At 42.6% G+C, this 16,997-nt stretch overlaps 1 protein-coding gene across 1 annotated transcript; it reads left to right on the plus strand.

The window, feature by feature from the left end:
• Positions 1 to 2,817: 2,817 nt before the first annotated feature.
• Positions 2,818 to 16,173, plus strand: LOC308399173 (protein NLRC3-like; the record flags this gene model as incomplete). The annotated part of the gene is made up of 9 exons (XM_080886228.1): positions 2,818 to 2,936; positions 3,192 to 3,293; positions 4,283 to 4,361; positions 4,523 to 4,709; positions 4,826 to 6,605; positions 7,518 to 7,691; positions 7,967 to 8,140; positions 14,358 to 14,404; positions 14,553 to 16,173. 9 exons carry the CDS (start codon positions 2,818 to 2,820, stop codon positions 15,092 to 15,094), a joined length of 3,204 nt encoding a protein of 1,067 aa, XP_080742354.1. The 3' UTR covers positions 15,095 to 16,173.
• Positions 16,174 to 16,997: the final 824 nt, after the last annotated feature.

The raw sequence follows: 16,997 nt of genomic DNA on the forward strand, positions 1-16,997 counted from the left end.
CTTCCTGGTTAAGGTCTCTCAGCGTTGACTGGAATATCAAATCGGACTCACACCATGTTCTTGTAATGTGGTCATGTCTGTCCGCTGTTTGAAGAGCATCTCTGGCCTAAACACAATAGGAAGAACAACAACACGGCAAAAACAACAACACATTTCCATATTAGATGAAGGGCACCGTAACTGGAAATGGTAACATTCATCTGATGCTGCTTTGGATTTATCTTCTGTTTTAGATCAACTTTGATCACTTCGAGCCATCTTAAGTCCGTTTGTTCTAACTTCTCACTAACATCTCGTATGATTTCAGATCCCTGCTGTTCCCCAGCTGCCCTGTAGGTTTGTGCTTTGACCTCCAGAGGGCGACAAATCAGCACAGACAGAGAGCTCCATTCAAACTTTGCTGCCATCAGGAATAATTCTTCAAATATAATCATCAGTGTTTGAGCAGTTATGATATCAGGGACAATCTAGACATGTGTGACAATACTGAACATGTCACATGACACACCTCAAACATCATGTGATCCACTCTCAGTCTGCACTTTCATTCATGACTTCAACAGGTTGAAATGAGCTTTGAAGAAACATTCAGTGAAATAAATCTTTCATGGATTCATGTGAGCAGCAGATGAACTTTGTACCAACAACATCTTCAATAACAGAGTCTGAATGAAGCTCAGGTGTTGATGCTGCTCACTGATTGGACGCTTGGTTTCAGCTCTGCTCTCAGTCTTTACTGCACAGGTGAAGGTAGAAAGTGTGACTGGATCTATAGACTGGAAACAGAGAAACATGCTGAACATTTGAAGCTTTGCAGCAGAAATGTTCATGTTACAAATACAGCAGAGCTGATCTGGGATCAGTGTGTTCACACCTGCAGCTACAACAAGGTTTCATGTCTCCACACGTCAGCATGTGAACTTTACTCTGACTCAGTCTGAGCAGTCAGACGGCATATTTTTAAAGTTAACACATCAGCACACACAGAGCTGAGCCCCTCCCACCTGTGCTGAGTTTCAGGTGGAGCCCCGCCTCCTTCCAGGAAGCAGCTCACCTGTGTGTCCGTGTTTAGTGTCCAGGTGTGGAGTGGAGCTTGTTGTTGGTGTGAAGAAACTGTAAGTTTGCTTTGTTTCCTCCTTTAACAGTTTGTCTTTAGGAACTTTACTGTTTGTTCAGCTCGTGTTTGATTTCTTCACACAACAAACTGTGTGTGTTTGTATTTCCGGTCTCTCCATTAAAGTCAGTGTGTAATGTTTCCTGGCTAACATCAGCTGTGTGCAGCTTAGTTCAGCACAAATCTGCCGCTCCATAGTTCACGGTAACGGACTCACAGCTGGACCAACGAGGCCGAGTGTGTCCGCCACTCTGAGCTACGTTCGTGTTTGTGTACTTGTAGTTTGTACTTTGAGTTCACTCAGAGCCCACAGAGGACGCAGCGTACGTGATGACGTCACAGCCCTTTACCTCCTTTACTGTCACTGTGATTAATATTTACACAGGAGACACCTGCAGAGCTCTGACGCTAAGCTAGCACACAGCATGCTAACACTAAGCTAACGCTAAGCTAACACTAAGCTAACGCTAAGCTAGCCAAGAACCCAGAGTGAGTTAAAGCTGAGTAAACACTGACCCCAGACCAGCACCGTGATAAAGTGAGCTGCTGCTGCTGAACTTGAACAGGTAACAAAGTGATGAGCAGTCAGGCTGCAGGTTTCTACCTGTTCATGTTTCTACAGTAGAATCACTTTGAAGTGTCTTTGTGCTGTTTCATCTTTGATTTGTGTTCATAAACACTCAGAGAAACATCACGTGACCTCATCAGGATCTGTGTTGGTGTGTGGGGCTGTACCTCAGCTTTATGTTGTTACATGCTCATTTGTTCATTTTAACATCAAAATAATGTTATGAGGAGTAATGAAGTAACGTACTCCATTACTTTTAATCAAAGTGTTCTGTGTAATATGTGTAATAATGACTGTTTTGAGTAATGACCAACACTGATCACAACAAAGAGGAAATGCCTCCAACATGCACAAACATTTGAGCCACAACATGCAGTTAATGTGCACAAATGTCTTTGATATGCTGCTCAGTGATGGTGGTGACTGTCAGAGCAGAGCTACTGAGAATCAATAAGTAATATCAATGATGGGATCAGAATCACTAAATTCTTCTCATCCCTGTCAGTATCATACATGTGCTGTATAATGTGATAAATGTAGAGGTGCTGGCTGTTCTCTCACTCTGCTGTTTAGCTGTAAAGGACGCCTCCCTGCCTTTGTCTCATTCATGACCTTTAATAGTCTCTTCTAACATGCAGAGATCTGTATGATCTGTTTCATAGAGTCTAACCAGCCTGTACAGGTAACAACAACAGTCACTGCATCACTGACACACAAACGTCATCTCTGTCAATAACAACATTCATACATGGAATAAAAACACATCAGTGGATCATTGCTGGAGCTGATGTTTGTGCTCCTGGTGCAAAGGCTCTCAGTTTCCTCCTTGAAATAACATCAGTGGTGGGTCAGCGACATGCTTTCTTTCCCTCTCAGGTTTAAATATCTGGGACTCTCCACCGTTTGGTTTTAGAGCTGAAGAAGCTTCTCAGATGAAACGTCTTCCAGAAACTTAAAGACGTCTCTTTTCTCTCCAAGCTCCTTAGATCACATGACCTGGATGACTGAACCTACAGACACATTGACCTGGTTTCATGGTCACATGACAGGTCAGAGGTCAGCGACTGTAACTCAGTTCCTCCTGTTAATGTGAACTCACTGAGTGTTTGTGGTTTACCTCTCAGACTGACTGAAGATGATGATGGAGGAAGAGGAGGACAGAGCAGAGTCTGCAGGGTCCAGCTGTCCGTCTGTGAGGAGTGACCGGTCCAGACCTGAACCTCCAGACTTCAGTGGTGAACCTGGAGCAACGAGGTCAGAGAGCTGAACTCACTGAGTAACAGAAATAATTCTGCACTGACATTATAATCAGTGTTGACTCTGGTTGATTGTCTGACTGTGTTTGTGAGCTGAGAGGAAATGAAAATGAGTTTGTAACAAAAATCAGTTTTGTCCAGTTTTCCTGTAAAAAGCTGAACTCTAATCTAAGAGGATGTTACTGACAGGAAACAGCTGCATTATCTGCAGTCTGTGTGATCACAGCTGCTTCAATCATGTTTGTGTCTGCAGAGGTCAGAGGTCACAGTCTGCAGGGTCCAGCTGTCCGTCTGTGAGGAGTGACCGGTCCAAAGGTCGACCTCCAGACTTCAGTGGTGAACCTGGAGCAACGAGGTCAGAGAGCTGTGATGACTCCTTTACATGTTTGTGTTTCCTGGATAAATATGACCTGAAACATCCTCAGATTGTTACAAAGATCCATTAAAAAGAAAACAATGAAAGAGAAAAGATCCAAATGTTCGACTTGGTCATTTGCTGTTTGAGGACAGTGATGCTCATATCTGTGGGGAAAGTGTGACCTGAGTGGGTTCATGTTTGTCTTTAAAGAACAGAGCTGCTCTGATTCTCTTTGTGTCTGATCTGTTAAACAGTCTGAGAGGTCACACAGAGACCCAGCAGCTAAAGCCTGGATCATACTGGCTGCTGTTACTCCATCAGGACAACACTGAACCACAGTGGTGTGGATGTAGTGGATAAATCCCACCATACTGATGCTCAGAGTTAACCACAGGGAACAAAACCAGATGTTACCTTCAGATTGTGACCTTTGGAGTGGACGATGCAGATTTCAATAGAGAATAAATGTTGTTTTTCAGCTGTGAAGAAAGAATCAAATTTTCTGAACTTAAGAATTTATGATGCTGGAAACAACATGGAGACTATAACACAACATTTCCACTGTGTTCATAGAATGAATGTAAAACTGTCAGACATTCATTAAATATGCAAAATGTCTACAGAAGCATCAGAGGGTCAGACGTGAAGCACTCAGTGATTTTGATCAAATGACTCATCAGTTATTGATCTGTACTACACTGATCTACCACGTTAGTAAAGCTGGTGTTCTGGTGGTGGAGGGAGACTCGGATCATGTTCTGGTTTTGGAGCAGTGATCTGCTGATGGTTCAGTTTGATGAGCTTCTTCAAAATCATCCCTGACATCACCACTGAAAGGACGTCCATGAAAACAGACTGAAAATTACTGATATGTTCACAATCTGAGAGTTTAAAACTTGACAGACTTGATTCAGATGAAGTTATTTGAGCAGAAACTCCTGGATCTTTATCCTGTGTGGATCTAATCCTTCATGGTTCCTCCACAGAGTGGACCAGCAGAGCTCAGAGGTTCCCAGTGGTCAGCCTGCCCAGCAGCATCAAACACAGCTGGACTCCATATTTATGGTCTGTACATGTACAACAACTACTGTTACATCTGTTCTGTTCACAGTCATCTCCATGCTGCTCTTTGTAGACCAGTGGATCGTCAGTGTGTCCAACATGGATCTGATGTTTGGCTCCATGATTTCAGTCTGATTGGCTCATTCATAAATATTCTGTTCCAGCTGCTGGAGGACAACATCATCACTTTTGTGAAGAACGAGCTGAAGAAGATCCAGAAGGTTCTGAGTCCAGATTACCCAGAATGCTTAGAGAGTCAGAGGAGCAGCAGCAGAGAGGCGTTTGTGAAGATCACAGTGGACTTCCTGAGGAGAATGAAGCAGGAGGAGCTGGCTGACCGTCTGCAGAGCAGTAAGAGGATTTAAACTTTTGGATAAATGAACATTTTCCAGAGATGGAAGATGGAGCAACATGTTTTAAAGATTAGTTCTTTTTGGAATTGAGTGTTTATTTTTCTTCTCATTCAGAACTTCAAGCTGCAGTTTGTCATCGTAACCTTAAATCCACCCTGAAGAAGAAGTTCCAGTGTGTGTTTGAGGGCATCGCTAAAGCAGGAAACCCAACCCTCCTGAATCAGATCTACACAGAGCTCTACATCACAGAGGGAGGGACTGCAGAGGTCAATGATGAACATGAGGTCAGACAGATTGAAACAGCATCCAGGAAACCAGACAGACCAGAAACAACAATCAGACAAGAAGACATCTTTAAAGCCTCACCTGGAAGAGATGAACCAATCAGAACAGTGCTGACAAAGGGAGTGGCTGGCATTGGGAAAACAGTCTTAACACAGAAATACAGCCTGGACTGGGCTGAAGACAAAGCCAACCAGGACATCCAGTTCATATTTCCATTCACTTTCAGAGAGCTGAATGTGCTGAAAGAGGAAAAGTTCAGCTTGGTGGGACTTGTTCATCACTTCTTTACTGAAACCAAAGAAGCAGGAATCTGCAGCTTTGAAGACTTCCAGGTTGTGTTCATCTTTGATGGTCTGGATGAGTGTCGACTTCCTCTGGACTTCCACAAAACTACAATCCTAACTGACCCTAGAAAGTCCACCTCAGTGGATGTGCTGCTGATAAACCTCATCAGGGGGAAACTGCTTCCCTCTGCTCGCCTCTGGATAACCACACGACCTGCAGCAGCCAATCAGATCCCTCCTGACTGTGTCGGCATGGTGACAGAGGTCAGAGGGTTCACTGACCCACAGGAGGAGGAGTACTTCAGGAAGAGATTCAGAGATGAGGAGCAGGCCAGCAGCATCATCTCCCACATCAAGACATCACGAAGCCTCCACATCATGTGTCACATCCCAGTCTTCTGCTGGATCACTGCTACAGTTCTGGAGGATGTGCTGGAAACCAGAGAGGGAGGACAGCTGCCCAACACCCTGACTGAGATGTACATCCACTTCCTGGTGGTTCAGGCCAAAGTGAAGAAGGTCAAGTATGATGGAGGAGCTGAGACAGATCCACACTGGAGTCCAGAGAGCAGGAAGATGATGGAGTCTCTGGGAAAACTGGCTTTTGATCAGCTGCAGAAAGGAAAGCTGATCTTCTATGAATCAGACCTGACAGAGTGTGGCATCGATATCAGAGCAGCCTCAGTGTACTCAGGAGTGTTCACACAGATCTTTAAAGAGGAGAGAGGACTGTACCAGGACAAGGTGTTCTGCTTCATCCATCTGAGTGTTCAGGAGTTTCTGGCTGCTCTTCATGTCCATCTGACCTTCAGCAACTCTGGACTCAATCTGCTAGAAGAACAACAAACAACCTCCTGGTGGTTTAAACCATCTCTCCACCAGAGTGCTGTGAACAAGGCCTTACAGAGTCCAAATGGACACCTGGACTTGTTCCTCCGCTTCCTCCTGGGTCTTTCACTGCAGACCAATCAGACTCTCCTACGAGGTCTGCTGACACAGACAGGAAGTAGCTCACAGACCAATCAGGAAACAGTCCAGTACATCAAGGAGAAGCTCAGTGAGAATCTGTCTGCAGAGAAAAGCATCAATCTGATCCACTGTCTGAATGAACTGGATGATCGTTCTCTAGTGGAGGAGATCCAACAGTCCCTGAGATCAGGAAGTCTCTCCACAGATGAACTGTCTCCTGCTCAGTGGTCAGCTCTGGTCTTCATCTTACTGTCATCAGAAGAAGATCTGGATGTGTTTGACCTGAAGAAATACTCTGCTTCAGAGGAGGCTCTTCTGAGGCTGCTGCCAGTGGTCAAAGCCTCCAACAAAGCTCTGTGAGTAAATCTGTGATCATGTTTATTTTTAAAATGTTGATTAAAAGTGGTCATAGATTTCTTCCATGACAGATCCATGTCCTAAAACCATGAGACAGCGTAGTTGTATAGTATAAAAGAAAAAAGGAGAACTTTTGACCACAATATTGTAACTTGAATGAACTTTTGATACAGCCTTTAAACATAAAATTATGAACAGAATCGGTGACAAAGGGCAGCCCTGGTGGAGCCCATCACCCACCGGACTTATTACTATCCAACGTATTGCCGGCTATGCCAACCAAGCTCTTGCAATGGTTGTAAAAGGATCGAATGGCCATAAAATGTTTCTCAGTTTTATTATTTTCAGTCACATCTGTTTTTGATTATTAACTGAATATTTAAAAATTCAGGCTTTTTATGTTATATAAAACATCATATTTTCTTATGATGTCTTGTATTGATTCTGAAGGAATAGTTTTCATCAGTATTGCAGATACCAGACTGAATTTTACTTTGTATTGGATCAGGAAGGAAATCAGTGGCATCACACATCACTTACAGCAACTTCAGTACCACTCCATTTTAATAAACTGGGGGGAGGTGCACCAAGATTCAGTATGAGATAAAGAATTATTTTTAACTGTAAGGTTGGAGAAATCTGTTGTTGGAAATTGGAAGAACAGGTCATCTTAAAAATCACTGCATTGTAGTTTTATTCAGGCCCCTTCAATCTGTGATCGCTGTTGCTTTGCATTGTAAATGCTACTATTACAAAAGTCACAAATATTAGTGTATGTGTGTGTTGTTGGGTAATAAACCAAAAGAACAGAATCTACCAGCACCTCACTGATTTCTGCTTAAAAACAATAAAAAAGCAATAAAGCTCTGATTTGTTTGGTTGATCTTGTCTCCCTTCCACCTTGATTTCAGACTGAGTGGCTGTAACCTGTCAGACAGAAGCTGTGAAGCTCTGTCCTCAGTCCTGAGCTCCCAGTCCTCCCGTCTGACAGAGCTGGACCTGGGTAACAACAACCTGCAGGATTCAGGAGTGAAGCTTCTGTCTGCTGGGATAAAGAGTCAATACTGCAAACTGGAAACGCTGAGGTCAGATCAAGCAATATCGATTTTTTTTTCATCAGTTAACATCATTTAATCAATTTCATTTGGAAAAAATTAACATTGTGTATATGTTTTGTTTTTTTAATGAATCCATGCAAGTCACAGTAAACTGCCACATTTGTCTTTTGTAACATGAGGCAATAAGGATTCCAGCATGTCCTGAAACAGTGTTGAAGTATTGTAAATATAGTAGCTCCTCATGGCACCATGAATATACTGTAACACAAGTGTTTCATGTCTTCTTGTCATCCTTTCTTCAGACTGAGTGGCTGTAACCTGTCAGACAGAAGCTGTGAAGCTCTGTCCTCAGTCCTGAGCTCCCAGTCCTCCCATCTGACAGAGCTGGATCTGGGTAACAACAACCTGCAGGATTCAGGACTGAAGCTTCTATTTTCTGCAGTGGAGAGTCCAAAGTGTACACTTGGGATTCTCAGGTCAGGATTCAGTCTTTTCTGATGATGATTTAAAACCTGAGTCAGGTCGATAAATGGCTTACTCATTTACAACAGACATGATTTGTTAAATCACCTTATATATGTGTGCTTAAGTTCTGTGCTGCTCTGATTTATTGCCTGTGCTGTCTTTCAGTTCAGCTTTGTCGAGCCTCTGGTAGGATTTCTTTTACATGACCTGTGTAAAAACAAAACAGTAAACACATTAAGCTGAAGTAAGATGCACAATTTGAAAAATGGGGCACAAAAAATGTTGCTGCTTTCTGGAAAGTGCGTCTAAGAAGACCCAATGGAGAAAGTGAAGAGAAAAATCAAAGATTAAGAAGAAGAAAATGGCAGAGGCAGTTTCTCTTGGACTGCCTGCAGATGGGGCGAGACTCTAGAAACAGGGATGATTGGAGAAAATGTAAAGAGGCCATAGGATAAACCAGGAGATGAATACTCTGGTGTTCTGGGGATAGTGGGAGTGAGAGGGAGAGATGCCAGTAAATGATTTCAAGGATAAATTTCAGAGAATCAGAGCTAAGAAACCAAAGCAAGTGGGGAACTACAAACATGTGGACAGACTCATAATTAGGCCAAAGACACATTAAAGCAATTATTACAGGTTTAGAAACAGGGATGGATATGAAGGAGCTTAGCATGAATTTGCATTGAGGAAAGAATAGCAACGAGCATCAGAGGAAACAGTTAGGAAAACTAAAAGGATGTACTGGCAGGAATACTGCAGTACTTTAGGAAGAACTACACCAGTTAAGAATGTGTGGAGTACTGTTAAGAACATGAATGCAGACAGGAAACAACAGCAGTTTTTGTAAAGTAAATTCAAACTCCTTCATTAAATGCAGCTGGTTGAGTGAAAACAATGGAGAATGATTGTGTTACGTTGTTTATTCTCTATAGAAATGGAGCAGCAGGAGTGCATGCATAGCTGGACGTGGGCTGTATATACATGCGTGTATCTGTGTTGTCTGTGAGCAGAGAAAACAAAGCGCTGGAAATGTCCAGTGTATCATAAGCCAGCCAGTCCTGTTACTGCAATTCACTTCTTCACCAGAAAGTGTCACCATCAGGCTTCAACAGCAGTTTCCAGTATTAATAGTGTTAATAAGCTCCAGGTAGTATGGATGGGAAAATGTAGAGATGCTGGACAAACAATATGATCAAATCCACAGTGGGAATAATTGAAGTGATGACGGCAGGTGTAGAGAACAAAAATGAATCATATTGAAATGTTAAATCAGGAAAATCCTGGAGAAGAGGATAGTTCTAATGTTCAGTTTGTAATGTTGAATTCAACACAGCTCTTAAATGCATAAAAATGACTTCACCTGACGTCAGACTGAACAATCGGATTAGCTACTGATATTGATTTAACCCTTTAAGACTTACCATAGAACCAAGTCCGCCAGAGCTTATATTATATTTTTACAGGCTGTAGAGCCATTTTTGGGAGCATTTCAAGTTGCTATACATCAATACAACCATTACAGCCTAAATTTTAATAATATGTATGTATTAAGTGCATAGTCATTACATAAATTGCAAAAAAGTGCAATAAACTACAAAAAAATTGAAAATCGTTTTTGTTTTTTTAACATATATTTCTAGTTAGAGAAATTTAAGAGGCTTATCCCTCAAAACTGTAAATACAAAAAAGTTGCACAAAATAGTTTCCCACCACAGGAAATTTATTATGAGTGCCTTCATAGTTTTATTTTTGAAATACACCAATTTTTATATACTGCAGGAAAAACGAAAATAAATATTATACTGCAAATTTGCAAAATAACAGCATATGCATCAAAATAAACTATTTCCATCACTGCAATATGAGTCCTAAGCATATGTGGAAGAAAACTGTAACCTAGGACAAGCTGATGGCATAAGATGTAAATACAACTCCTCAGGTTTCATATGCAAAAAAAAATTATTGCGCTAGCTCACGTGGTTACAGTGCTACCGGGATTTTAAAATAGTTGGCAAAACGGAGTGTGCCCACTCTGACCAGTTTTAAAGGGTTAAAGCAAGAAAATATGGTATTAGCATTAGCTGCCAATTCCTATTCACCTAAAATTAGCATTACCTGCTAATGGCAGTCTACTTAGCATTAACTCCTCACTAATGTACTGCTAATTCACATCAAATTATCTTTAGCTTTAGCATTAGCTGCTAGCTTCAGCCTACCTAGCACTAGCTGCTCACATTGTTAAAAGGGAAGAGAAACCGATATTAGCATTAGCTGGTAATAATTATTCACCCTTAATTAGAATTAGCCACTAATGGCAGCATACTTAGCATTAACTCCTCGCATCGTTATAATGCAAATGATGCTAACTTGCATTAAATTAGACTGCTGTTATTAGCTAATGCTATTTAGCAGTAGCTGCTCCCATTGCTATAAAGCAAAGGAAAACAATATGAGCATTAGGTTCTAATGCGTATTTGCCTTAAATTAGATGTAGGTGCTAATGGCGGCCTACTTAGCATTAGCAGCTCAGATGTTGTAATGCTAGGTAAAAAGAGTGTTAGCATTAGCCGTTCACATTATTATAAAGTTAAGGGAAATAGTGTTAGCATTAGCTGCTCACATTGTTAAAAAGTGTTAGCATTAGTGCATAATGCTAATTCACATAAAATTAGCATTAGTTAATAACGTCAGCCTGCATTAGCAGATAATGTTGACCTTGGCCCACTGGAAAAGTTAAGAACTAAAGATTTAGGAGTGTTTCTCGATAGCTCTTTCTCATTTGAGAAACAAATGAATTCTGTTATTAAAACCAGCTGTAAGGTTTATATTGTTGATTGATGCTTAGAAATATTTACTCATATATGCTTAGAGTTGTATAATCGATTGCATGATGATAGAGGTTTGATCCTGAGTAGTCTGTAAAGACTCTGTGTGCCTTCCAGAGTGCTCTGGCATGCACACACCACTTGGGGCCATGAGAGAGGTCGTACCCTCTCTTACTGATTTATGGTGTAGGACAGGGGTCTCAAACTCAATTTAGCTGGGGGCCGCTGCAGGCAGAGTCTGGGTGAGGCTGGGCCGCATTAGGTTTTCCACAAGAAAGGCATGGTTAAAAAATTCCAATCTTCTCAAATCTCTTTATTTTTATTTTTTAACACAAAATATGAAAAATAAATAAATTAAGAATTAATAAGAAAATAAATCAATCTGTAATACATAAATAAAATAATAATAAGATATTTTTAGTCAGTGAACTTGTGTGTATCTTTCAGTCTTCTATATCTGCTGTATTTAGATTGAAATGTCTGTATTAACAGTTCTATAACCTTCTTCTGAACATGAATGGAACACTGTAGAAAATGAACTGTTCTTCTGAACATGGCTTCTCTTGCCTACTCCTTGCTGCTAGAGACCTGGCAGCGTTTCCTCTCGCATAGCCGAGCCAGATTTGGCCTGAGGGAGGAAGCAGTTGCGACCCTCAGTATGTCTTGAAGATGATCATCCATAAGTCTGGACCTGTACTTAGACTTATTGAAGTTCAAAGTGGAGAAGAGCTTTTGGCACAAGTATGTGCTACCAAAAAGGCACATGGTCCGCTTGAACATTCGGGAAAGCCGAGGTAAACTAGGGCTCAATTCTCTCAAAAATTGTCCAAGCTTGTCTGCTTTTCCACTCACCTCCCTGAACTTTGCTTTGAGTTCAGAGTTGCACTGCAGCTCAATGAGCTCCATTTGAAGCACAGAAGGGGCATCTTGCACATCAAAGGAGAAGGGGTCCGCAAAAATGTGAAAGGTGGCTCTGTGTGTCTTGAAGTCAGCAAATCTGTGATCAAATTCCTCCTGTAGCCTCAAAATGACATCAACATACTCGTCAGCACTGAATGGTGTGCCTGCATCCACGAGTGCCTTGCATGCTGGGAAATGGCAAAGGTTTGTCTGAGAGAGCTGAGCTTTCCAGAGCGCCAGTTTTGTGGAGAATGCTCTCACGTTGTCATAGGCAGCACTGACAAGTTGCCCCTGGCCTTGTAACGTCTTGTTCAGTACATTAAGCTCATGTGTCATATCAACAAGAAAAGCTGAGTCCATGAGCCATTTGGGATCAGCACAGGAACACTAACTCCATCCTTCTCCATGAAGGCTTCACTTCTGCTCTCAACTCAAAAAGTCTCTTTATAGCATTTCCCACTTTTCCTGAAATTGTCGGTGCTCATCACCAACCTTTCTCTTCACCGCAGGCTTTGAAAAAGACATGTTTGGGGCTATGTGACATTTATAATTCTACTTGGTGTCACTGTCGCATTGAAGTTTCAATCAAGCGTTTAGCCGACGGACGGGGAACGTCTCAACGCGTAGAGAACGTCATTTCTGCTTCTTTTTCTTGCAACCGTAGCACGGCGATCGGCAGATAAAAAGCCGGTAGCAGTCTCCTTTGTTTTTACGCTCGATGTTCATGTCTTTCATGACGACACGAACACCGTGGCGTTTGCAGATGGTAGAAAGTGCAGGGATAGCGAGCGCAAAAAAGGCGACTGCTCACGGCGCCGGGCTGTTGTTACAGGAGAAAGAAGCGGAAATGACACCGTGACATATAACAAATAACATCAGCTGTTTCTGATGTTAGTTGTTTTGACTGCTTTTACATTATATTGAAATATATGTAATGTTCATGTTTGCTGCAATGCAAACGCAGTGATGCAAATAAAAACATCGAGCCACAAATTACGGTGCGACCCTATAATTAGTCCGGGTTACCGGGGACTGTTGTTGCCGATGAACAGGTGTCGCTATGTGACTGCAGACTAAATTGGGCTGCATTGAGTTCATGACTTTTCTTTTATCCCGCCGCCTACGCATCACTGTGAGAGTTAATATGAGATCTCTCTCTGTGGAAAAATAACTTTAAATCCCACTGACGTGTGTATAAATCTATATACGTATAATGTCCCGCTGGGCAGCAACTTAAAAAAACAACTTTTTTTGAAGTGTTGTGAACGCAGCGCGCTGGGGCGAATGTCGGCGTTTGCCCAATAGAAAGGAGGAAGCCAGCCAGGCACAGGAAAGAAAGAAACACTCCAGGGCAACGCTGCTGGAACTTTGACTCATTGAGAAATGTTTCCCTGCTTGCATCAAGCCCGGCTGGTGTCCCCTGAGATCCATATCCCACCCTGATTGGTGGGTTAATTCAGCTCCGCCCACAACACTGTAAAGTGTCATACATTATCAAACTAACATTACATTTTCATATTAAGGTGGGGCCAAAAACTATCGTCCTGCGGGCCGCAATTGGCCCGCGGGCCACGAGTTTGAGACCCCTGGTGTAGGAGGACACCTGCTCTGTGTCTGGTTAAGTATAAGAGCCCTTTGTTAGGGGGACCGCTGGACTCTTAGCACCAGCTTTGGGGTCACAGGGTCATATCTGAAACACAGACACACACACACACACACACACACACACACACACACACACACACACACACACAGACACACACACACACTCTATGCACAGACTGGTACTCTTTGTTCATACCTGTGTAAGACGTCATAATGAACTTGTGCATATTCATGTAAGCTCAATAAAGAGCAGTGTTACGAGGGAGCAGACGAGAGCGACTGAGGTCAAGTGAAGGAACGGCGCTGTCACAGTTCTCTCCCTCATCAATTGTCTGGTTCCAGCGGTGGGTCTGTGCTAGACGACCCATCACCAGCTTTTTCCACTGGTTACCAGTACGTGGTAGAATCCACTTCCAGATCTGGTTGTCTTTAAATCTGTGAATGGATTGGCTCCATCTTATCTCTCTTTAACAAAAGAATCCAAGTGGAGCCCTCAGGTCTGCAGATAAGCAGCTTCTGACCAGAACTAGACGTAAAAACAGAGGTGAGCTTTATCGATGGCTGCAGCCAAACTCTGGAACAGTCGCCCTTCACATCAGGTCGTCACCAACACTGGACATTTTTAAAAGCCGGTTGGAAACACATTTGTACTCTGTAGCTTTCAATCCTGACCAGTCTTTATAGTCATTACTGTGTATGTTTCCTATTTTCTCTCTACTCTGTGCAGCACTTTGGCTCAAGCTGTTTTTAAATGTGCTGATAAATAAATGTAGATTTCTTTGAATAAAACAGTGGAGCCGAGCTTTGAGCTCAGTGTGTAACAGTGTGTGTGTGAGAGCCATGTAATGTCCATGTGTGCATGCTGACTGTGCTGCTCTGACCCCCCTCCTCCTTTCAGGGTGGAGCCTGCTGGAGTCCGATGGTTGAGACCAGGTCTGAGGAAGTGTAAGTGTGTTTTTAATGGGATTCATGAAAACAAAGCAGCACACATTCAACCATCTTCATCATGTCAGGAGTCATCATCAAAGTGTCAATCAATGAACAGATGATGGATCAATAACTGCAGCTGGATTGTGTTTGTTCTCTCCATCAGATTCCTGTCAACTCACAATCGACACAAACACAGTGAACACAAAGCTCCAACTGTCTGACAACAACAGGAAGGTGACACATGTGAAGGAGGTTCAGTCATATCCTGATCATCCAGACAGATTTGATGGTTTTTATCCTCAGCTGCTGTGTAGAAATGGTCTGACTGGTCGCTGTTACTGGGAGGTCGAGTGGAGAGGAAGCGTTTATATATCAGTGAGTTACAGAAGCATCAGAAGGAAAGGAGGCAGTGACTGTGTGTTTGGATACAATGATCAGTCCTGGAGTCTGTTCTGCTCTGATAATGGTCCTCAGTCTGTCTGGCACAATAGCAGACTAACATCCATCTCCTCCTCCTCCTCCTCCTCCTCCTCTGTCTCTAACAGAGCAGCAGTGTATGTGGACTGTCCTGCTGGCACTCTGTCCTTCTACAGAGTCTCCTCTGACACTCTGATCCACCTCCACACCTTCAACACCACATTCACTCAAACTCTTTATCCTGGGTTTAGAGTCTTCTCTCCTGGTGCCTCAGTGTCCCTGTGCTGAGTGGAGTGTAAAGAGTGTCTCCTGTTACAGAAACACTCTGACTGTTGAACAGATAGTTCAGTCTGTACATGTCTGTCTCTTTCACTCACAAACACGTTTTCAGATTCATGGATTCAATCAGTTGATATTTGAAACTCTTCTAAATGATTCCTTGTAAACTTCTTCAGTCACAAACAAACAGGAAGTGATGTCACATGTGTTCCTGTCCACACAGCAGAATGAGTCTATTGCTGACAGTGATGTACAAACAGAGTGAGCATTTCTGAGGCCCAAAATAAACTGAGTAGTTCACTGAATGAACAATGGACTGTGAGCTCAGTTCCTTCATCATTAGTATGGATTATATATGTATATGTATTATATTAGTATCATATATATCAGGTGCTGCTGCTTTCAGTCATTGTGCAAATGTGCTGTTTGTAAGCTTGTAAAGCTGCAGTCAGCTGAGACTGAAGAAGTCACCTGATCAGTGAGCAAACGTTTCTGAAAACGTCCAGATGAACAGAATCAACCTTTTGGGATCAGCCAGCAATGCAGCATCATTGTTGTTCAGCTTCAGAGGTTTGCAGGAATGAACTGATGACCAGAAACAGCTGCAAAGTCCAAGAAAATACCAGCTGGAGTTCAGCTGCATTTGAAGAAGTCAAAGAAAAGTAAGGATGGCAAAGGGCGACGTTTTCTTCCAAAGAGCTGCAAACATGGTCGACGCCTCATTAGAAGAATCATCTGGACATTTGTGAGGAACTCTAACCAAGAAAGCAACGTCACAGATCCAACAGACAGTTTCCATGACTGCAAGTGTTGAGTGGAAAAATGCTACATTGCATTATTGCATCCTCTCACCACAGGAGGCGCTGTTGGCACCACTGATTGCTGATCAGCTGTTCTCTGATGATCTGATTGATACTGTGAATAACGGGACTCACTGAACTCTGTGACACAGTGAAGATTACAGAGTTTAACTTCACCCTTTAAGACTGACCACAGAACCAAGTCCGCCAGAGCTTTTGTTATATTTTTACATGCTGTGGAGCCATTTGTGGGAGCATTTCAAGTTGCTATACATCAATACAACTGTTATAGCCCTAATTTTAATAATATGTATGCATTAAGTCCATAGTAACTACATAAACTGCAAAAAAAACCTCTGCTCATCCATCTCTGTGTGTATCAGGATACATTTGGTTCATAATACACAGAAAAATCAGAGTTATTACCTGTAATAAATGTGAAAGATTCCTGCAGTGATAACCAGGCAGGACTGAAACACATCCAAGCTGTCACCACGGTAACAGCACCGCCCATCCACAGGTGAGGGGAGGAGCAAAAAGAGGGACTTTGACCATTTTATACTAAAAACACTCAACTAATGTTTCTAATATGAAACAAATAAGCCCACATTAATGTGAGCGTTTATTAAATAATAATAATGATGATTTCCTCCTGATCTCATTTCCACAGCAGAGAAAACTGTGGTGTATATTGAGGTGGAGGGTGTGGTCTGTGGCTCAGGTGTAGAGTGAGGGTGGGGTGCACCACAGCAGCATGCTGGGACTGCTGAGGGTGGAGGAGGGAGTGATGATGACATCAGAGCTGCAGCACAGAGACCAGTGAACACACAGTCTGTTCATCTTTGCATAGATACAATATACAGCACAATATTGAATGACAGACACGCTGTGGGAGCTTCCACAGATACACTGACGTCAGCATCCAGAGTCCTCCTGCTGCTCCCCCCTCAGAGCCCCGTGATCAGCACCAACACATTCAGTTAGATGACAGAGTCCAGCTGCAGCTAGAATCAGCTCCCCTCTGTGAACAACAGCACAGCGTCAGTGTTTCACACTCAGTGAAAGGAGGAAACAGCAGAAGAACACCATGTGTGCTACGTTTCCCAGGACAC

Source organism: Rhamphochromis sp. 'chilingali' (assembly GCF_963969265.1).
Source record: "Rhamphochromis sp. 'chilingali' genome assembly, chromosome: 1".
Classification (NCBI taxonomy): domain Eukaryota; kingdom Metazoa; phylum Chordata; class Actinopteri; order Cichliformes; family Cichlidae; genus Rhamphochromis; species Rhamphochromis sp. 'chilingali'.